Source organism: Mustela erminea, chromosome 17 (assembly GCF_009829155.1).
Source record: "Mustela erminea isolate mMusErm1 chromosome 17, mMusErm1.Pri, whole genome shotgun sequence".
NCBI lineage: Eukaryota > Metazoa > Chordata > Mammalia > Carnivora > Mustelidae > Mustela > Mustela erminea.
In genome coordinates this window covers 4,276,564-4,301,193 of record NC_045630.1, presented here as the reverse complement: position 1 = coordinate 4,301,193, position 24,630 = coordinate 4,276,564, and the positions used below count along the sequence as shown (strand labels likewise).

Here is a 24,630-nt window from a genome sequence, read left to right as displayed (position 1 = left end):
GCGGTAAAAATAAGACAAGAAGAAACCAGAGAGGGAGACAAACCCTAAGAGACTCAATCATAGGAAACAAACTGAGGGTTGCTGGAGGGGAGGGGAGAGGGGGGGATGGTGTAACTGGATGATGGGACTTTAAGGATGGCACGTGACGTAACAAGCAATGGGTATTCTATAAGACCGGGGAATCACCTCTACCTCTGAACTCTACCTCTGAAACTAATAATACACTATATATTAATTAACTGAATTAAAATTTTTTTTAAAAATCACTAAAAGCACTGAAGAGTAGCCAAGATTAAGTAGGCAATCTCTAGACCAAATCTGAAATAAAAGTAGGACGCCAGATAGTGAAGTGGAACACAAAAGTCATTCTTGTCCTGAGAGCATTTGCCAATGCATGAGTATGTGAATTTTAGCTCTGGTGGTATGAAGAGAATGAGTCAGAAATAAAATCTCCAGACCCACCCACAGTAGTAAGTCTAGTAAGATGCCCTCACTCATCCCCTGTAAGCTAGGACTCTAAGGACTATCCTCAGAGGAAGAATTAACCCAGGCAGTGCAGGGACTGACAGTCCGAATTCCCAGATCTGGTGGTCCAACTCACCTCATGCCACTAACATAAAATATTCTTGAATACAAAGCAAACACAAATTTTCTCTGGCAGAAGGACCTACCTTCTAGCTCTCTAATTATCCCGACAAATTATTTTTCAAAGAGAAGGACCAACACACAAAGGTAACCAAGCCCAGAAAGACCAGAGGCATCTTGAGCAAGAGCCTATGGACAAAATTAATGAAGAGATTCACAAAGACTTAAGATACTAGAATTATCAAAAAGATAAGATTATAAAGACAGGTATACTTACTATGTCTAAATAAAAAACCAGCTTGAAAATATCTGCAGGAAAAATAAAACAAACAAAAAAACGGGACCTAGATGTTTAAAAAAATACTGAAGCAACTCCTAGAAATGGAAAATGTAATAAATGACATTAAAAACTCAATGAAAGAATTTAATAGCAGACTACAGATAGCTAAGAATGTGTGGTCTGGAAAACAGTTCAGAAGAAATCACCCAAATATAACACAGAAAGGCAAAAAGAATGGAAATAAGTAGAGTTTAGGGAGCTAAAGTGAAAAGGATGGTAACATACTGAATTAAATGTGGATTCTAAAAGAGAACGAGGTAGGGGAATGTTTCGGGGGAAAAATAATGGTTGTGAAGAATTTTCCAATCTTTTTTTTTTTTTTAAAAGATTATTTATTTATTTATTTGAAAGACAGAGATCACAAGCAGGCAGAGAGAGAGGAGGAAGCAGGCTCCCTGCTGATCAGAGAGCCCGATGCGGGGCTCGATCCCAGGACCCTGGGATCATAACCTGAGCCGAAGGCAGCAGCTTAACCCACTGAGCCACCCAGGCGCCCCAAGAATTTTCCAATCTTGACAAAAGATACCAACGGAGAGATTCAAAGAACCCAACAAATTTAAACAGGAATAAAGAAAAAAAGATCATGTTTCAGTATGAAGGAAAGCAACGGCAAATGGAAATTCTCAGAAAGCAGACCTGAAGAATTAAGAATCAGTGTACATGTGGATAAATGTAAATGAACGTTAAGTGTGAAAAATAATCATAGTATTCCTTGTTGAATTACAACTAAGAAAAAAATAGAATTTAAATACACAAAAGAGTAGCATGTAAGTCAAGTTGGGGATAAAAGATCTTGGTACTGTCCAAGAAGAGGAAAAAGTACTCATTAACTGCAGATTTTGACAAGTATTTGTAAATTCTAAAGTATGAGAAAATGTCAAAAATAATGCACAACTTCTAATAACAGAAAAAGAATCTCTTCTCAGCTCTAACAAAAAAATCCCTTTGGAAAAGGGAGGAAAAATAAAATGTTAATAGATAAAAGTGAGTATCTTTACACTAATAAATTTTAACACTTAGATGACATGGAAAAAGTCATGGAAATTTTTAATTTAAAGTGGCAAAAAAATCAAGTTCCTATAACAAAAACTCCTCTTACAAGGACAATTCTGGACCTACGTGAATAAAAATTCAAAAAAGAAATAATTATAATCTTTAACTCTTCCTGAGAACTAAAAATAAGAGAGCACTGCCCATCTGATTTTATACACCTTACACACCAAAACCCAACAATGTGAGAAATAAAAAACTACATGCCAGCCTTATTCATGAATAGGTAGCAAAATCCCTAGAGTATCAAACAGAATTATGTGAAAATAATAATATGAACACAACACACACATAAGTATCATGACCAACTTGTATTTATTATGTAATAAAAATGTGACTCAAGAAAACTGATTAGTATACTTCATTTTAATAACAGATCTGAAATGATCATCTTAAAAGAAGCTAAAAAAGTATCTGGTAAGATAAAACGGATTCACGGGGGAAAGGAATTATTAGCAAACTGAGAGGAACTTCCTTAGATAATGGGTATCTACTGAACATCTATGACAAATATAATACTTAACACTAAGAGTTTTCCTTTAAGAATGGGAACAAGACAAAGGTCCCTATCAGGTACTTCTATTCAACACTGCTAAAATGCTAGCCACAACAGCTAGGGAAACAAAGGAAATACAATCTGTTAAGGATTGGAAAGGAAGAAACAAAGTTGTCTTTAGTCTCAAAAAGTGTGCCTGTATTCATGGAAGCTGCCATTCTGTCCTAACAACAAGTAAAAAGCTAAGCAAACTGAAAAATCAACTCTTTGTGTATCTTCGGAAAAGTGAGGTCACACGACAAGTGACTGTCTCAAAACTCAGAGACAGGCAGATACACAGAAACCTCTGTGGGAATCAGTGCCCATGTAGGAAAACTTGAACTACATTAATTGATATATTGATGGATGCTCAGTGTGGATAAATCCTTAAGATAGAAAATCCAAGGAGGATACCCGTCAGAGTGGAGCATCTACACTTCTGTGAGTTTTACCTCCAGAAGCTCTTTGAAATATTCCAGAGTATTCTGTTCTTAACAAGGACTGACTTTAGGAGAACTATTTTAGTAGAGCTGAACCTGCTGGTGTTTTATCAGAGCCTGACCTGTCTAAGGGAAAGGGGAAACCCGAGAAGCACTAACGAAGTGAACAGTCCAGGGAAAAGACCCACCAAAAGATTTAGACCTAATAACAGGAGTCCAGAACGTTTCTTCTACCACCACACTTCACCACCACATTGTGAAAGGTCTGTTTACCGCAGTTCCTTTTACCAAGTATACCATCTCCCACCTTTCAAAAAAAAAAGAATTACAAGGCATTTCTTAAGAAAGCAAAGAACATAGTTCGAAGAGACTAAACAAGCATGAGAACCAGAGTTAGATGACAAGAATGGTGGAATTATCAGATCAGGAATTTTAAAAAAAATTATGATTAATATGCTAAGGGCTTTAATGTAAAAAAACAGACAACATGCAAGAATAGATGGATAATGTAGGCAGAAAAGTTCTAATGAAGGATAAAAAAGAAACATTAGAGCAAACACAGTAACAAAAATGAAGAATGCCTTTGAGGAGTTCACTGGTAGACTAGACACAGTTGAGCAAGAAACACTGAGCTTTATGACATGACAATGGAACTTCTAAAATTAAAGAGAAAAGGGAAAAAAGAAAAAACCACAGAACAGAATATCCAAAAAACTGCAGGTCAACTGTAAAACGTGTAATACATGAGTAATGAGAATACCAGAGGGAAAGAACGAGAGAAAGAACAAAAGAAATATTTCAAGTAATAATGAATGAGAATTTCCCCCAAATTAATGTCAGACACCAAACCATAGATCTAGGAAGCTCAGACAACACAAAACAGGATAAATGCTGAAAATACTACACCTAGGCATATCATATACGAACTCCAAAAAGTTCAAAGATACAGAGAAACTCTGAAAAAGAAGAAAATTACTTACCTAAAGAAAAACAAAGACAAGTTATATCTGACTTCTCAGAAATCATGCAACAAGAGGGTGGAGTGAAATAATTAAAGTATTGAGAGAAAAAACACACTATACCCTACAAAAATTATCTATCTCCTACAAAAATTATCCTTCTTGGACAAGCAAAAAATTGAGGGAAATTATGCCAGGAAACCTTGCAAGAAATGTCAAAAGGTGGTTTTTTTGGAAACTGGAAAACGACACAGGTCAGAAACTGAGATCTAAAGAAAAGGAATGTGCGTGTGTGTTTGTGTGTGTACACACATACATACATACACATACATATATATGCTTATGTGCAAGTGAATGACAGCAGTGATGTAAGAAATGGATGGGAGAAATTAACAGTATTTTGACAAAAGAAAAGAAGAAAAAGAAGTATCTTGTTATTACAAAACAGTTGTACTACCCATGAAGTGGTACAGTGTTATCTGAAAGTGGATTTGGGTTAGTTGTAAATGTATATTGCAAACTCCAGGGCAACCACAAGAGAAAGTGAAAGAATACATGCTATGAAAGGAGAAAATATGGAATTATATACAATGCTGAACTTGAAGTACAAAAGGCAGAAAAAAGTATGAAAGACGAAAATGGAACAAAGATAACAAACAATAACAAACAGTAAACATTAATTCAACTATATCAATAATCGCTTTAAATGTAAATGGTCTAAATACACCAACTCAAAGATTTTAAGACTGGAACAAAACACATGAGTCAACTGTATGCTATTTACAAGAAACTGGCTTTAATGTTTAAAAAATTTATACAGTTATATAGTATAATGATTCAACAGTTCTATGCATTACTCCCTTAGTGCTCATCATGATAAGTGTACTCTTAATCCCCTCTACCTATTTCACTCACTCATGCCCCAACCATCTCCCCTCTTGCAACCATCAGTTCATTCTGTATATCTAAGAGTCTGTCTGTTTTTCCTGTTTCTTAAATCCCACATATGAGTGAAATCATACAGCATTTGCCTTTCTCTGATTTATTTCACTTAGCATTACACTTTCTAGCTCCATCCATGTTGTTGCAAATGACAAGACCTCATTCTTTCTTAAGACTGAGTAATGTTCCATTGTGTATATGTGTGTGTGTATATATATATATATACACACACACACACACACACATATATACACACACACACCACATCTTAATCCATTCATTTATGGGTGGACATTTCCATAACAAGGCAATTGTAAATAATGCTGCAATAAACACAGAGGTGCATATATCTTTTCAAATAAGTGTTTTCATTTTTTTTTTTTTAAGATTTTTATTTATTTGACAGACAGAGATCACAAGCACACAGAGAGGCAGGCAGAGAGAGAAGGAGTTGGGAAGCAGGCTCCCTGCTGAGCAGAGAGCCCGATGCGGGGCTCGACCCCAGGACCCCGGGATCATGACCCGAGCCAAAGGCAGAGGCTTAAACCCACTAAGCCACCCAGGCGTCCCTAGTGTTTTCATTTTCTTTGGGTAAACAACCAGTAATGGAATTACTGGATCATCTAGTAATTATATTTTTAATTTTTTTGAGGAAACTCCATACTGTTTTCCCCAATGGTTATACCAGTTTGCATTCCCGCCAACATGCATGAGGTTCCTTTTCCTTCATATCCTCACTAACACTTATTGTTTTTTATGTTTTTGATTTTAGCCATTCTGAGGTGGTTATTTCATTATGGTTTTGATTTGCATTTCCCTGATGATTACTGATGTTAAGCATGTTTTCATGTGTCTGTTGGTTATCTGTATGTCTTCTCTGGAAAAATATCTATTCAGGGCCTCTGCCCACTTTTAATTGGATTATTTGGGGATTTCTTTGGTGTCGAGTTGTGTAAGTTCTTTATATATTTTGGATATTCACCCCTTATCAGATATATCATTTATAAATATCTTCTCACACTCAGTAGGCTGCCTTGTCATTTTGTTGATGGTTTCCATTACTATACAAAAGCTTTTTATTTGGCGGTAGTCTAAATAGTTTTATTTTGCTTTTGTTTCCCTTGCCTAAGGAGACATATATAGAAAAACATTTCTATGGTCAAAGTCAAAGAAATTACTGCCTATGTTTTCTTCTAGGAGCTTTACAGTTTCAGATCTCACATTCAGATCTTTAATCCATTTTCAGGGTTTCTTTGTGTATGATGTAAGAAAGAAGTCCAGTTTCAGTCTCTTGCCAGTAGTTTTCTGGTTTTCCCAGCACCATCTGTTGACAAGACTGTGTCTTTCCCACTGTATATTCCTGCCTCCTATGTCATATATTAACGGATCATACAGACATGGGTTTACTTCTTAGCTCTCTACTCTGTTCCACTTCTCTATTTTTGGGCTAGTACCATATTGTTTTGATTACTATGGCTTTGTAGTATAGTATATCTTGAAATCTGGGATTGTGATTATCTTCAGCTTTGTTCTTTTTCAAGATTGCTTTGGCTATTTGGGATCTTTTGGTTCCATGCAAATTTTAGTATTATTTTTTCCAGTTTTGTGAAAAATGTTGATATTTTGATCAGGACTGCATTAAATCTATAGATTGCTTTGGGTAGTATGGACATTTTAACAGTATTGGTTCTTCCAACCCATGAGGAGGGACCATCTCTCCATTTGTGTCACCTTCAACTTCTTTTATTAGTGTTTTCTAGTTTTTAGAATACAGGGCTTCACCCCCTTGGTTAGGTTTATTCCAGGTATTTTATTATTTTTGGTACAACTGTAAATGGAATTACTTTCACAAGAAACACACTTCAAATACAGATATAGACGAAAAGTACAGGATAAAGAAAGATATGCTAACACAAAAAGAAAACAGGATTCGGTATATTAAGTTCAGACAGAGCAGATTTCAGAACAATGAAGTTATCAGGGATAAAGAGGACCATTTCATAATGATAAGAGGTCAATACTCCAAGAAGACTTACAATCTTACAGTAAGGGTAATAATCCTTAATGCATATGTGCCTCACAAAAGAGTGTCAAAATACATAAGGCAAAAACTAACAGTACTCCAAGAAGGAAGAACACATGAATCCATTACACGGCTGGACACTTATGATGCCCCTCTATCAGAAATGGACAGATCCAGAAAGCAACCAGTAAGCACAGAGTTAACCTCAACAGCACCAAAATCTACTGTATTTTTAAATACCATCAATAAACACACAAATACACACATGCGTGCCCATGATACAATTTACAACAGCATCAAAAAATATTCTAGGAATAAAGCTCCCAAAAGTTTGACCCTTTTGGAGTAAAAAGGGATATGCTATATCCTTCCCAAATTGATATGCAATCTATGTAATCTCAATCAAATTTTGTTTGCATGAAACATTAAGTAGAGGATTCCAAATCTATATGGAAAGATAAAGAGCCAATAATGGCCAAGAAACCTGAAACAACTGAAAATTCACATAAAAATTATACACTAGGTTCCTACCTAACACCAAACATTAAAAAAAAAAAAAAAAAAAAGTAAATTCCAGGTAGATTAAAGACCTAACAATAAAAACTGAAGTAAATATTTAAAAGAAATTATAAGAGAATATCATCCATAAACTTAGGGCAAAAAATTCTGTTTCAACAGGAGATAAAAAGCTAACCATAATGGGGGAAAATGTATACATTTGATTACACTAACATTAAGAGGAGCTTTTCTTCTTTAAAAAAAAAAACTCCATATAAAACACAAGTTTCAAAGCAAAAATAAGATATCTACAAAATACTTATCAATGACTAGAATCAAAATCTTAAAAATAATTATATACCACTACAAAAGATATAAACAACCCAAAAGAACAGGCAAAACCTTAAAATTGCCCAGGAAAGTCAAATAACTAAAAGGCATAAATAAAGATGTTCAGCTTCATTAGTAATCAGGTAAATGCAAATCACAACTTCACTGAGGTTAACGAACACTTTAAAACCTAAGAATCCTAAGTGTTTGTTGGCAAGAATGCAGAATAATGGAAATCCCCACAGCACTGGTGGAAGCACAAACTGTTTTATGGCCACTCTGGAAAAGCCTGCGTTACCTGATGACTTGCAGATCGGCATTCTCTATAATCCAGCAGTATTACACCTCGGTAGTATTCCTAGAGAAATTCATACAACTATGTTCCAGGATACAAATGCATGTTTACAGCAGCGTTAACTGTAATAGCCCCAAGCTAAGCAATAGTAGAATGGATAAATTCACTGTGAATTAGCTACTGAAATAGTATACGATATTGAAATGGGATGCAATCGTGTATATGAATCTCCCAACAGAACGCTGAAGACAAAAATGTTTACATATGGTATGATTCAATTTATCAAAAGCTCAAAATCAGACAAAACTTTTATTACACTGTGAGGGATCCAAACACTGATGGTAAAACTATTAAGAAAATCAAGTGTATGATTATTTCAAAATTCATGACAGCTATTTCTGGGAGAAGCAATACCAAGAGTGCCCATCTTGTTCTACTCCTTGATCTGAATGTTAGCTACACAGACATGCACTTTATAATTACTTCGCAAGTTGTATATTCTAGCTTATGCACATTTTTGGTTTTTGTTTCCCTTATATTTCACAGTAAAAATGTAACAATTTGAAACAATTTTCAACAAAAATGAAACAATTTTGGTCCACCTGATTTATCAACAAAAGTGAGAGTTGCAAATCAAAGTACAAATCTGATGAAGAGAGAGGATACTAAGAGAATAAGACTTAAAATGAATTAATGTTAAGTTAAAACATGGATTATCTAAGCCCCATTATTATCTTAAATACTTAGCAGGCAAGAGGTTATGTAATTTGTCAATTTTGTATTAATCTGTATCGACTTTGTACAAAATCCTAGGATATATAATAAGAGGACATGGAGCAGTACAACCAAGCCACAGAAAAGTGACTGTAAGAGACTACTATGAACTGTACTCCAAAAAATTGGAAACCCAGAAGAAATGGATAAATTCCTAGCAACACACATCAAGAATAAATCATGAAGAGAAAATACCAAAAGACCAATAACAAGTAAGGAGACTGAATCAATAATCAAAACCTTTCAACAAAGAAAAGCCCGCCAACTAGATAGTTCCGTTAAAGAATTCTACCAAACATTTAAAGAAGAACTAACACCAATTCTTGAAACTCTTCAAAAAATCCGGAGAGGGAACACTTCCAAACTCATTCTATATAACCAAAATTACCCTGATACCAAAGCCAGACAAAAGCACTACAGAAAAACTACAGACCAATATCCCTAATGAATACTGATACAAAAATCTTCAATGAAATATAAGCAAAGGAAATTTGATAGCACATTAAAATGATATTACATAAATGGAGATTTATTTCTAGAATAACAAGAATGATTCAACATATGAACATCAATCAATGTAATACACATTAAAAGAGTGAAGGACAGGGGCGCCTGCGTGGCTCAGTGGGTTAAGCCTCTGCCTTCAGCTCAGGTCATCATCTCAAGGTCCTGAGATCGAGCCCTGCATCAGGCTCTCTGCTCAGCAGGAAGCCTGCTTCCCCCTCCCTCTCTGCCTACTTGTGATCTCTCTCTCGCTGTCAAATAGATAAATAAAATCTTTAAAAAAATAAAAGAATGAAGGACAGAAGCCACGTACATGATCATCCCAACTGATGCAGAAAAAGCACATGACAAGATTCAACACCTTTCATGCTAACAATACTCAATAAACTATGAACAAAAGGAAACCTCAACATATTAAAGGCCATTTATGAAAAAGCCTACAGCTGACATAATAATGACTAAAGACTGAAAGCTTTTCCTCTAAGATCAGGAACAAGACAAGGATGCCAGCTCTCTTCTATTCAACTTAGTACTAGAAGTCCTAGCCAGAGCAATTAGGCAAGAAAGGAAATAAAAGGCATCCAAATCAGACAAAAGGGGTGTTGCCTGGGTGGCTCAGTCAGTGAAGCCTCCTACTCTTGATTTTGGCTCAGGTCATGATCTCAGGGTCATTGGGCTCTGGGCTAGGTGTGGAGCTGCCTGGGATTCTCTCTCCCTCTCCCCACCCACCCCACATTGGACAAAAGGAAGTAAAATTATCTCTGTTCAGAGATGACATGATCTCATACACAGAAAATCCTAAGAATTGCATTAAAAAACTGCCGATGGATTCAGCAAAGTTGCAGGACACAAAATCAAAGCACAAAAAAACCGGCTGCACTTCTATACTTTTAACACTGAACAATCCAAAAAGGAAATTAAGAAAACAATTCCATTTACAATAGTATCAAAAAGAATAAAATACTTAGGGATATGCCTAAGAAAGTATAAGGAAAACTACAAAATATTGACAGAAGAAATTAAAGAATATACAAACAAATTTAAAACAGAAGACACAGGGGTACTGGGTGGCTCAGTTGTTAAGCAACTGCCTTCAGTTCAGGTCACGATCCCAGGGTCCTGGGATCGAGCCCCACATCAGGTTCCCCGCTCAGTGGGAAGTCTGCTTTTCCCTCTCCCTTTTCCCCTCCCCCTGCTTGTGTTCCCTCTCTTGCTGTGTCTTCCTCTGTCAAATAAATAAATAAAATCTTAAAAAATATAAAAATAAAAAAGATGACACAAATGAGAAAACATCTCACGTTCATGAGTGGAAGACTTAATATTGTTAAGATGTCCATACTGTCAAATGATAATACAGATTCAGCACAATCCTTATCAAAATTCCAACAATATTTTTTTGCTGAAGAAGAAGAAAAAAAAATCCTAAAATTTTTATCACTTCTCAAACGACCTTAAATAGGCCAGACTATTTTTAAAAAGAATGAAGTTTGAGGATTCATACTTCCTGATTTCAGAACATGTCACAAAGGTATAGTCATCAAAACAGTGCTGTACTGGGATACTTGAGTAGCACAGTCAGTTAACCACAGAACTCTTGGTTTCCGCTCAGTGTCATGAGATCAAACCTGGTGTTGGGCTCTACGCTCAGCATGGAGTCTGCTTAAGACTCTCTCTCCCTATTCCCTTGTCCCTCCCTGCCTCTCTCTCTCTCTCTTAAATAAATTAATCTTAAAAACAGAACAAAATAAAACAGCATGGTACCGGAGTACCTAGGTGGCAGAGTCGGTTAAGTGTCCAGCTCTTGGTTTCAGCTCAGGTCGTTATCTTAGAGTTGTAAGATCGAGCCCAGCATGAGGCTCTACACTGAGCACAAAGTCTGATAAGATTTTCTCTCTCTATCCTTCTGTCCCCCACCCCCACCATTTTCTGTCTCTCAAATAAATAAATCTTTAAACAAAATAAAACAAAACAGTGTAATACTGGCATAAAGACTGGTAAACAGACCAAAATAATAAAGGACCCAGAAACAAACTCACACATACAGTCAAATAATCTTCAACAAAAATAGTAAGACCAGTCAAATAAGGAAAACGTTTCTTCAACAAATAGTCCTGGGAAAACTGGATACTGACATGTAAAAGAATGAGGTTGAACCCTATTTTCCACAATATACAAGGAAACATGAGGAGACTACATGACATTGGAGATATTAACAACAAAAAAGTTAAAGAAAAACTCTTTTTAAATTCATTTAAATTCAAATTAAATTTAAAAGGACATTTCTCCAAAGATGATTTACAAATGTCCTGAAGCACATGAAAAGATGTTCAACATCCCTACATCAAAAGTCAGAGATCAAAACAGTGGCTACCCTGGGGAGGGATGGACAGGGACTAGAAGAGCAGAAGCAGTGGCTGGGATGCTGGATAATGTTCTCTCAGTCTGGGTGTGTTGTCACACAGGTGTGTTCATTTGGTTTATGAAAATTCATCAAGCTTTACCCATAACAATTACATTTTCTTAATACCTAACACTTAAATTAAAAATGTTATTATAAAAGAAAATCACCCAAAAGAACAAAAAAAGAAAGAAAAAAACAGGAAGGAAGAAGAGATTTACTAGTGTTGAGCAAACACACATACAATAGGTTGTCTCTGTGAACGCTGTGATCACAGTTAAATCAGCAATGCTCAGCAATGATTACTCAAACGATTTAGTCAATTGAAACATGCTGTTACTAAATCCCAAGGCAAGAGAAGCTAGTCATTATTAAGAAAGCAATCCTAACTGAAATATACAATTAACTTGGTTATTTTAAGACTGCTATAAAGCTAAGTCTCTTAGGAAGTGCTAATTATGAAAGAAATGATATAGAAAAATAGCTACTCATTACTAATTCATTCATTTAAATTTAAGTATTCACTGAGTGTTAGATAATGGAATGCTATTACAGACCCTAGCCTATAAAAAAGAGATTAGTACTAGATTTTTCCCCCCCCAGAAAGTGCCTCACAGTCCTCAACTAGAGACAAAAGGGGTCCTACCTGTACAAGAAGAGGAGGCAGATAAGCACAGGATGCTATGGGAGTACATTCAGGTTTTCCAAATCTGTTGAACTTTCTCAAACATCCCTTTCTAAAAAGAAATACTTCTAAACAGGAGCATGTGCAAACAAAGCTACCAGTGGCTAATTAAACTAAGCCCCCCTTCCCCACCCTCTGGGCTTTTAGGAATAAAGACAGAAAGAAAGTGTGCAAGTGATAAGGTGGCTTTGACGCAGCACAAACACAAAGGTTACTTATGCCCATTACTCTGCTGCAGATGGTTCTGAACACAGCACTGACACTGCACTTATGCAGAAGTGAGCTAGATTCCTGTTTACATATAAACACGGCACAAAAATCTACCTTCTTTGCCAGTTAACTGTAGAGACTTGGATCTGATGAGTGGGAATGAAGTTCTCCTTTTCAAATTCATATCATCGTAAGATGAGAAACACCTGAAACATGAAGAAAGTCAACACTGGGCACAATGAGTAAACGACATATAATTTACTCTGCAGCTGGGGCCTGATGGAAGCTGCTGAGAACTGAACATGCTACGGAATACCAATCTCTAATGTAAAACTCCAGTTACTGCTATTACATGTAAAAAAAAATTAAGGATCATTCTCTAAAAGGTGCTATATTAAAATACCTATTATCCTCTCCCTTTGAATTCCACATTCAAGCATCCTTCACAACCAAAATATTTCAATGGTTTATGCACTTCTTATTAATATTTTCTTTATTCCATCTATAGAACCTTCCAGATACAGGACTATCTTGCTAATTCCAATGTTGTTTTAACACTGCAATTTTAAGATATCATATGGGGAAAAAAAATTATTTCAGCATTCCCTTATTCAGTAAAATTTCTCAAAAATATTAAAAAAAATAGTAAAAAATGTGAAATAAAATGCTGACGTTACCTTTTAGGGCTTGGATACTGATTACTTTTAGGGAGTTTCGAAATATAATCTCCATCAAATTGAGCGGTGTTTCGACAACGCTGCATACAAAGCATTAGTCCCAAGACAACACAGAGAACCAAAGATATGACAAGATAGCTTTGTCGATCTGAAACCTGAGAGGAGAAAAAGGATTTAGTCATTATATATTTTATATATTATAATAATATTAAATATTGTATTATTATATTATTAGTTTATTATTTAAAAATTTTATTAAGGAAAAATACCATGGGATATAAAATTCAAAGAACAAATCGTTTTAAACATTTTTTAATGTGTTTCAAAACCAAAAAATGCATGGCATGCTCTTAGAAAATGAACTACTGAGGTAATGTCTTACTCTGTCTTCTCCCTTCCCCCACAAATCTTTAAACATTTCAAACCTATGGAAAACTTTTAAAAAATATCAATGAATATATTCATGCCTTTCAACTATGTTCACCAATAGTTAATATTTTGCTACATTTGCTGTGTTTTTCCATCTGTACTATCTCCTACTTGGGGAGAAAAAAAAAATCTTGCTCCTACCTAGTCTAATCGCCCAGTTACTTAAGCAAAAAACATGGGGTCATCCTTAGTTCCCCATGCCACACATCCAGTCTTTCATCAAGGCTTGTCCTTCTCTTAAATATTTCCTGAATTCAACAACTTCACAATGTTCTCCACTTCTAAAACCCTCCTCCGAATCGGTGTCGCCGCACCCAGGTTATCGGGACTACATCCCAACTGGCATCCTCCCCACTTCTGCTTTTGCTCTTCCCTAAGAGGCGATTCTCCAGAGCAACAAATAGGGAGTTTCTCAACATACCCTCAATGAGATGACCCTCATCACTTCTTAATTCTTTCCAATGAGCTGCAATGATTAGAATAAAGTTCAAACTCTAAACTGCCTACAAAGGCCTCCATGACCTGAGCCCCACCATTCTGCTCAGCTCATTCTGTACATTCCCTCATTCTGCTCCAGCCAGGCCAACTAAACATAGCACATTGTTTCCAATCGTGGGTCCTTTGCCCGAGTGTGGCTAGTAACAGGTTTGTTCTGACCCGAGGCCCCACACTGAGCACTCAAGTTCTAATGCCACTGCCTCAGATAAGCCTTCCAAAACCACCGTAGCTAAAAGAGCAACCCTTACAACACCATCCATACACACACATTTCATTCTGCATTCCACTGTCCCTCACATATATTTACTTTAAGTATTCCCCATCCCCCAAGAGAGGCTCTGTGCAGTGCCAAGGATACTCACTGCTGTACACTCCAAGTACTATATAGCTCACACCCACATACAATGGATGCTCAAGAAATACTTACTAAGTCAATAAAATTTTTGCTTTATTAAGCAACCCAATAAGCCTTTATAAACTGAAAATGACATATCAGTGGTCTGCAAAAGGCCTAACAGAACTGCTTTATAACCATATTTTAGGTTAAGACCTAAACTACAAATGTCTTTTCCAAAAAATTATCATAATTTGTGTATTTCCAAAACTTCAAAATGCCACATTCTGGTATTCTGAAGAAGTGCTCTAGAAATTGACCATTTTGTTTGGTTGAAGCTCTTAGATACCACGTTCTTAACAAGCCTGCCTTTTTAACAACCTCTATATATGCAGTGTGTCTTACAAAACCAGTAATAACAATACCTCGCGTTTTAATTCTGCCACTGTTGTTGATAAGTTTGAAACAAGCTGTGTCATGTTGGTCAGCTGTGCCTGTAGTAACTGGATGGCTTCAGTTTGCCGCTGATCCTATGATAAAGGAAGAAATATTATTTTAATGTGTATGAAACTTTTATCTGTACATTATATACACTGTGTAAGTTCCAGTAAAATTACTAAGTTCCTCAAGAAAAAAATATATTAATACAAGTTTTTAATGAATCAATATTGTAAAGTGTGACCAGAAATTTAAAAAAAAAAAAACAAAAAGTGCTGAACCCTCCCTCCCCTTAGCCCTCCAAAAAAACCATTTTGCTATTTACTGCTACCATTTGGATTACTGTGTAATAACAAATTACTTTTCAAGTTAGTATCAGCTCCATGTGCATAAACCAGCTGTATACAAAATAATCACTTTGTCAAATAAGTATTTTTTTTTTAAAAGATTTTATTATTTATGTGACAGAGAAAGAGATCACAAGCAGGCAGAGAGGGAGGCAGAAAGCCCAATGCAGAGCTCGATCCCCAGACCCTGGGATCATGACCCGAGCCGAAGGCAGAGGCTTTAACCTACTGAGCCACCCAGGCACCCTATCAAATAAGTATTTTTAAGCCAAAGCACTCAGCACAAAAACATGTTGAAAAGTTTTTGAACAATGTTTCTGGATATGAAGCAGGCTCATACCAAAAAATTTAAAAGTTCTATTCTGTTGCACACTAGGATGGAACTTAGGATGTCACATAGTCAAAACCCTACAACAGTTAATCTAGTCAATGCTAAAATATCACCAATGAAAATAAATTAATCAAAAATACCCATCTCTCTAGCTCTAGATTTTTAAAACTTTTATAATGAACAAACATGTTTTTATGTGAAATATCTGCATGCATACTTTAGGAAATTATTTATCATATTCCTCATCAGGAACCCATATTAGGGAGACTATACTGAAAATTTCGACTTACTACTGAATTTGGGGAGGATCAGAAGAAGGCAGAATGTAAAGAAAATCTAAGACTCTATTTAGGATCATGTATGAAATAGTTATATAACCACTTATCACTCTAGACCTAAGTTTTCCAAACTTAGATTTATGTAAGTTTTAGGGGCACCTGGATGGCTCAGTCGTTAAGCACCTGTCTTTGGCTCAGGTCATGATCCCAAAGTCCTGGGATCAAGACCCCCATCGGGCTCCCCACTCAGTGGGAAGCCTGCTTCTTCCTCTCCTTCTGTCTGCCACTCCCCCTGCTTGTGCTTTCTCTCATTTAAATAAATAAAAACCTTAAAATAAATAAATAAATAAGTTTTAAATCTCAACTGGGGGGGGGGGGGGACCAGAGGGTGGGTGGGTTGGGAGAGATAGATGCATAAAAATGTAACAAAAAGTTTCACTTACTTCCCTTACTGCAATACACTCTGGTAGTTTCTATCCTACTTCGTCTGTTTAAAATGCTGAACCTGACTCATAAAACTGTTTTTTCTGACTCACATTTGACAAATACTGATAAATTCCAGATAATTACATTTAAAGAAAAAACTATGAAATTTAATAAGTTAATACTTCTAATCAAGATTTATTTCCAATACTTTTAATAATATATAAATTATTTTAAAAGTATTTAAGTAAGTCTTTGACATCAGAAAATATAGAGGGGAAATCATTTCAATCATTAAAATTAATGGAGTACTAAATAACTACTGTGTTCATGGGTCAGAAGATAATATTGTTAAGATGTCAATTCTCCAAACTGATGTATAAATTCAACAAAATCTAATCAAGATGCAAACAGGTTTTTTGTAGATACTGAAAAGCTGATTCTAAAATCCGTATTAGCCAAAACAGTTTTGAAAGAGACGAACAAGGTTGGAAGATTCACACTACGTGACTTCAAGAGTTCCTATAAAGCTACAATAATCCCAACAGTCTGGTTATCAGCATAAAAAAAGATGAACAGAATAAAAAAGAAGTCCTGAAACGCACCCATATATATATATATATACACACACACACATATATATAAATATATGTTATATTGATTTATATTTATACATAAAACGTTCAGAAGAAAACTGAGGAAAAATTCTTCGTTACTCTGTGTAAGGGAAAGATTTTATAGAGCAGAGAGAACAGATAAATAGGTTTTAACAAATTAAAAACTTCTGCTCTTCAAAAGACACTTTTTTTTTTTTTAAGATTTTATTTATTTATTCGACAGAGAGAGATCACAAGCAGGCAGAGAGGCAGGCAGAGAGAGAGGAGGAAGCAGGCTCCCTGCTGAGCAGAGAGCCCGATGTGGGCCTCGATAACAGGACCCTGAGATCATGACCTGAGCTGAAGGCAGCGGCTTAACCCACTAAGCCACCCAGGCGCCCTTCAAAAGACACTTTTAAGAGAATGATAAATAACAAACGAAGAAAAATTTGCAAAATACATTTCTAATAAAGGACTTGTATTTTGAAAACATTTTAAATAACTTCAACTAAAAAAAACGACACTAAAAAGGAAATTTGTATGGAATCACAATTGGATTGTGTTATAGTTTAGAGTTTTAACTCACAATAAGATGCACTAAACTCTAAAACCTCAGGTCTCCTGGCTTCATCCCATCATCCCCTAGTCCCAGATAAATTTTTAGAAAAGTATAAAATTTCTTCATCATAGTAGCATACTGTAAAAGAAAAAACTTTTTTTTTTAAAAGATTTTATTTATTTATTTGACAGAGAGAGATCACAAGTAGGCAGAGAGGCAGGCAGAGAGAGAGAGAGAGGGAAGCAGGCTCCCCGCCAAGCAGAGAGCCCGATGTGGGACTCGATCCCAGGACCCTGAGATCATGACCTGAGCCGAAGGCAGCGGCTTAACCCACTGAGCCACCCAGGCGTCCCACTGTAAAAACTTTTAATAAACATCTGGATACTATAATACTGAAACTGTGTGATACTGAAATTGTTTCCTTAAAATCAAAAGACAGAGTAATGGCCAATATTATCAATCATACTGCATCACAGATAACAGATAGAGGAAAAAAAGAAGAAATGAAAAGGTATAAGGATTAAAAAGAAGAAACAGAACTGTTCTTATCTGCAATCAATTAGATTAGCTGTGCAGAAAACCACAAAAGATTTGAGTTTAACAAAGCTGCTTTAAAAAAGGCCACTGCACTTCTACCACATATACACACACAGACTTGGAAACGTAATAGGAATAACGCTCAAGAAATTTTCTCTGGAGGAAAAACAGATGCTAATAGCTAGGTAATTTCCCAAATATGACATCACATAATAGGCTTTTATCATCAACTATCAGGGGAAAGAAAGAACCAATACCACTTATCCTTCTTACCAGCAAGAGCCTATAAAATTCAAAAGAAATTTATATAAAAAGTAAATAAGAGTTGAAGATGACCAACCTGCTCCTCTGCTATTCTTGAAGTATTCTGAAGTTTTACTATTGTTTTATTAAAGGCCTTCTGCATTTCTTCCATTTGTTTTCGGTACCTGGGGAGTAAGAAAGGATTTATTGAATAGCTTTAATTTCTTATTCATTAACTTATTACTGGAAACACACTTCTGATTTCAGTATGTGAGATAAATATACTTTTTTGAAAATGACTCTTACTGAGGCCTGGAACACTTACAAAAGTAAAATAAAGAGATCCCTTAGGTATCTTCTACCTTAACATCAATTCTCCATATCTCACTACTATGTAAGATCAGTCACATATGTGATCAATCAATTTATGACAAAGGAGCCAAGAATATAAAATGGGGAAAGAACAATCTCTTCAATAAATGGTGTTGGGAAAACTGGACAGCCACAGGCAAAGGAGTGACAGTGGACAACTATCTAACACCATACAAAAGAAGTAACTCAAAATGGATTAAACACTTGAATGTAAAGAGAAACAGGTGGTAAGCATCTTTTTTTTTTTTTTATTTGACAGAGAGAGATCACAAGTAGACGGAGAGGCAGGCAAAGAGAGAGAGATAGAGGGAAGCAGGCTCCCTGCTGAGCAGAGAGCCCGATGCGGGACTCAATCCCAGGACCCTGAGATCATGACCTGAGCTGAAGGCAGCGGCTTAACCCACTGAGCCACCCAGGCACCTGGCCTTGGTGACTGATTTTTTGGATTTGACAACAAAAGCAAAAATAAACAAGTACATATCAAACTAAAAAGTTTCTGCATAGCAAAGGAGACCATTAGAAATAATAAAAAGGCAGGGGCGCCTGGGTGGCTCAGTGGGTTGGGCCGCTGCCTTCGGCTTGGGTCATGATCTCAGGGTCCTGGGATCGAGTCCCACATCGGGCTCTCTGCTTGGCGGGGAGCCTGCTTCCCTCTCTCTCTCTGCCTGCCTCTCCATCTACTTGTGATCTCTCTCTGTCAAATAAATAAATAAAATCTTTAAAACAAAAAAAGAAATAAAAAGGCAACTTGCCAAATGGGAGAAAAACTTTGCAAATCACGTATCTGATTGAGTTAATATCCAAAATACATAAAGAACATGTAACACTCATTAATAAAAAATTAAAGAATCCAGTGGCAGAGGATCTAAACAGACCTTTTCCACAAAGTTATATGAATGGCCAACAGGTACATGAAAAGATGTTCAACACCACTAATCATCATGGAAATGCAAATCAAAATCATAACGAGATCACCTCCCATCTGTCAGAATAGCTATTACCAAAAAAGATAAGACATAACACATGTTGGCAAGGATGTAGAGAAAAGGGAACCCTTGTTGGTAGAAATGCAAATTGATGCAGTCACTCTGGAAAACATAAGGAGGGTCCTCAAAAATTAAAAATAAAACTAATTTATGATCCAGTAACTTGACTTCTGAGTATTTATCTGAAGAAAATGAAAAAACACTAAGTTGAAAAGATTATGTATCCCCATGTCTACTGAAGCATTATGTACAACAGCCAAGCATGGAAGCAGCCTAAGTGTTCATCAAAGGATAAATGGATAAAGTAAATGCGGTATCTGTATACGATGGAGTATTATTCAACCACAAAAAAGGAAATCTTGCCATTTGCAACAACATGGATGGATGGACCTTGAGAGCATTATGCAACTGAAATAAGTCAGAAAGAGACAAATATCATACAATCTCATTTATATGTGGAATATACAAATAATAATGAGAATAATACCCTCAAACTCAGAGATACAGAGAACAAATTGGTGGTTATCAGAGGTAGAGGATGGGAGATGGGAGAAATGGGCAAAGGGGGTCAAAGGTACAGATTTCCAGTTATAAAATGTATAAGTAAAGGGGATATAATGTACAGCATGGTAACTACAGTTAATAATACTTGGTATCTAAAAGTTGCTAGGAGAGTACATCTTGAAAATTCTTGTCACAAGGAAAACATCTTGTAACTCTGTGGTAATGAATGTTAACTAGACCTACTGTGGTAATCATTTCACAATATATACAAATATTAAACCATTATGTTGTATACCTGAAATTAATGTCAATTATATCTCAGTTAAACATAAAAAAAATTAGTGATTTCTGTGATTCCTTTGTGGAGGCAGTTAGGGTAGGGAGAAACAGGTAGGAGGTACTTTTTTTTTTTTAAAGATTTTATTTATTTGAGTGAAATCACAGCACAAGTGTGGGTGGGGGGAAGGGAAGAGGGAGAGGGAGAAGCAGACTTCCCACTGAGCAGGGAGCCTTGTGCGGGGCTAGATCCCAGGACCTAAGATCATGACTTAAGCTGAAGGCAGACACCTAACCAGCTGAGCTAGCCAGGTGCCCCAGGCAGGAGGTATTTAAGTGGGCACGCATGTACATGCACGCACAATTTGCCACTAAATTGTCTGTATGGGTTAGGAGGAAACCCATTAGGATACAATGGTGACCTTAGTGACATCTCATTAGTAGCATTTTCATTTAAAAGAAGAAGGGGAAGGTGGTGTTTCAGACGTTCTAGACACTTAGTGCCTAGGTGGTTGCAGAATGTTGGGAGGAGAAGCCCTAAGGACCCTGCACACTTAAGGGATATAAAAGACTAAACAGGTATAAAAAAATGGAGAACTGTGCCTGGGGTCCCTAATCATTGCACAAGCCCGCTGGCACTTTGAGCAAAACAGCATGAATTATCACAACCAGAACCAGGATTCTAGGACTTCTCTGAAAGACTGCAGATGTTGCCTAATCATCCAATTCAGTGTACTCTAGTCCTCACTGATTTAAACTCTTGATATTTTGTCTAGTTCCACTAAGAGCTTCAATAGTTAATGTTTTTATAGATATTACATACACAGTATAGATAAATGTTATATAATTTTCACATGAGTACTATGGGAACCAAACAGTAGAAGGGGCTAAAGTTACAAAAGAAGAAAAGAGAAACTTTTGAAGAAAATTAAAACATGTTGTCACCCTAATACACAAAGGTATTACATCACTCAGTACTTCTAAAAAAGAAAATCAGTTCTTTAAGTCATTGATCGACCTTCAAGTAACACTCTCCGCAGCTAAACGGTACTGACTACTACTATATCATGAGATAATTAATCCTCGACTCCTCTATTCAGAAATCATACTATGCTACTCACCTTGCCAAGCAGACTGTGCTAATTGATAATAAGGCTTACCTTTGGCTAAGCTCCTCCAGATAGCGGCCACTGAGAGACATGTTAACTTCTAAGGCTTTTATACGATTATTAAGTCTCATAAATACAGACTCCTTTTGGTTTGATCCATGTACAAGATTTCCATTAGCGTATCCTAGATCTGTCGAATTTTGCAATTCAGCATAGAAGTCTGTAGCTGTCCTCTGTAGCCCTCTTAAAAGGGCATCTTCCGGAGACTGTTCTTCCTCTTTTACTTCAGGTAATGAAGAAGAATCCGGAACAGGAGTCAAGGCTTGCTTTGGTGTGTCAGCTATGTGCATTTTGGCTTCCCCATCTTCACCGTCTGGTGTAGTAGCTGTGTTTACAGGTGGCACTACTGTTTCAGATAGCTTTGTGACAATGTGCATGGAGTCTGTATCTTCTTTTACAATATTATCCATTATTTCATTAAGCTTATCTGTTTCATAGATCACAGATGGCTTCTCCATAGAACTAAAACTCTCAGACTTTTTTTCTGTCTCATTATCAACCTCAACAGAAGTCTCCTGAGGGATCACCTGAGACGGTGTAGGTCCTGCCTCATATTTAAAAGGCTCAGATACTTCTGTTTTAGATAATGAATGGATTTCTGGAGTAACATCTAAAAGAAGAGACTGAGAAAGAGTTTGAGGATGGCTTGGTTCAAGTTCTATTGCATCTGCACTGTGATTAATCAAGTCACCTTGATGCATACTACTTAGGTCACCTAGAACAATAGTTTCAGCCTCTTTTTCCTTTCTCTTACTGTCCAAATCTCCACTCGGGGGCTGCAAAACTGAAACATCCACTGATTCTGCAGGAAGTGGTAAAGGCGGCTGAGGCAACACAAGATGATCTTTTTCTTTACTCACAGTAGTTCTGCTACGTTGCCGATAAAGAGCAACTCTAACTGAACACCATTTATATATGTATTCCGTAAAACTAGAAATACAGCAAATTGTGGTCAGTTCACTGCAAAATATTTGTGTCTCTGACTCAAACCAGGGTGATGATTCGTCCTCCTGTTCACCACTACCCAGAAGGGTCACTGTAGATGGACCTGCCTCCTCTTCTTCCTCTTGAACCAGTTGTACGATTGGACTCTCTTTTGGAGTATCTGGTGATGTTAGCTCTGTATCCTGTATGTGTCCTTCAGTGGTCACATACCTAGAAATACATAATCATAATTACATATCACTTTAATTAGAAGTCTAAAGTTAAAATTATGCTAAAAATTCAATGTATCATACATCAAATAAAAGATACTAGATACAACAGAAACTAAAAATTTTTTTTGGATGAAATGTTCCCCTTCAAGTCATTTTTAACAAATAAGTATTATTCAGAAATGGTAACAGAAAGGCCATTTATTAAATGATAAGCCAGAAAACCCAAATCACCGTATTTACTAAACCAAACTTGCTTTTTTGAAGTATCTATTTTAGAATTGCTTATACGTGGATTCTAGGAACTAGAATCTGGGATTCTTAATATATGAATGTACTTTGTATTTGAATATCATACTTTCAAAAGGTAGCTAGAAAATTCTTCTGTGGGTGACTTGAGGAATTCCAGCATAGCATTACACATACACACACAATTACCTGCATCTCTCCCTCCCCAAAGTAATCTTAACATCATCTTGGCTAATTCTCTATTATTTAAAGCCAAATACTTAAGAACTCTAATGAAAATGCTGACTAATAATAAATACTGCCCCATCTGTAACTTAATCCCATCTCTAGGATCTAGAGTCCGTATATATGGTAGGAGAGTGTGGGGGGTGGAGCTGGTAGAAATAGTGCTGTAAATTATAATGTCTGTAGTTTATTTCAAAATAAAAATAAACTTCCAGTGCAGCCCTTATAGCACAAAAGGTAAAAACTGAAAAAATAAAGTCATTTGAATACCAAAAAAAAAGGAAACATCTTCATATATAATTTTCCTACTCTGACAAATTACTAAGAATTCCAGGAAATGTCTTTGAATAAAAACTAGTATCAGATTAACAAAGGTAGCAATAGAATAGTATCTAAAAGCTAGATCATCTTGCTGATAGCAGCTGGACAAAACTAAAACATAATTAGACTATGCTTCTCTAAATAGATGAAATACAGATACATGGTCTCTAATGACACCTCTTACATCTTTATTGCTTACTATCTACAACAGAAATAATGACAGTAAAAAGGAGCAGTGTCTGAAGAAATGGAGGGAGAAAAACTAAAATCAATTAACTTGGTACAAATTAAGTTATATACCATCTATATATATATCCTAATCAGAGCTGTATTTTAAAAAACTCAAAGGTGGGAAAAGAAGTAAGTCTTTTCATAGTAACTTTAACAGTGACACCCTATCACAGATTCTTTCATTTTCATTGATCTTCTTCAAAGGACTGCCATACAGTCATCAAAAAGAATTCAAAACAAATATAAAGAAACATTAAATTAAAAAGTAAGCAATTACATTAAAAAATCTACTAAAATCAAACTAATAGAGAAAAGTAAAAACTACATTAGCCTGATGTGGTATCTTTCAACAAATAGTCATATGTATATATAGAGGCGTGTGTGTATATATGTGTGTGTCTGTGTGCATGCATACACATATACGAAGTGAAATCAGTTTCCTTTAGTTCTGAAAAATAAGACATATATGTGCTGCTAATTGAAGAAGCCTAGTGCTAAAACTGGGACTAGCAGACACGCTCCACATAATTAGAAACAATACCAAGAATGTCCCTATCCTAAATAGATTTCTAGGAATCAATGACATAAACTGCTATATTTTCTCTCTAGTCATCCAATAAATATCTTTAATCACTTTCCGAATAAACACAGAATACAAATTTGTCACTTGCCCTTCAAACCACAAAAAATCTCATTTTTTAAATAGAATGGTATTTAGGAATTATAATTCAAACCACACCCAATGCACATTTCATTATACATCTCCTGTTCAAATATCCCATCCTGTTAAGCAGAGTTCTAACAGGAAAAGCTTTCAAAATTTTACAGGGTGTATCTAATGAAACACACATAAACTTAAAATAAACATACCCAATTATCCAGTCT

The 24,630-nt window shown here is 36.0% G+C and overlaps 1 protein-coding gene across 4 annotated transcripts in view; it reads right to left on the bottom strand.

Annotated features, from left to right (window-relative positions):
• The window catches only part of SUCO (SUN domain containing ossification factor), a 94,766-nt gene that overhangs the window by 5,241 nt on the left and 64,895 nt on the right, over positions 1-24,630 (bottom strand). For 3 of the 4 annotated variants that reach the window (XM_032317757.1, XM_032317756.1, XM_032317758.1), the window contains 5 exons: positions 21,557-22,720; positions 18,356-18,443; positions 14,932-15,036; positions 13,246-13,400; positions 12,683-12,774 (listed from right to left, as the gene is read on the bottom strand). In XM_032317757.1, the coding sequence (XP_032173648.1) occupies positions 12,683-12,774; positions 13,246-13,400; positions 14,932-15,036; positions 18,356-18,443; positions 21,557-22,720 (1,604 nt within the window). Of the gene's footprint in view, positions 1-12,319; positions 12,411-12,682; positions 12,775-13,245; positions 13,401-14,931; positions 15,037-18,355; positions 18,444-21,556; positions 22,721-24,630 lie in introns of all 4 variants that reach the window. The other variant, XR_004280029.1, reaches the window with a different exon arrangement.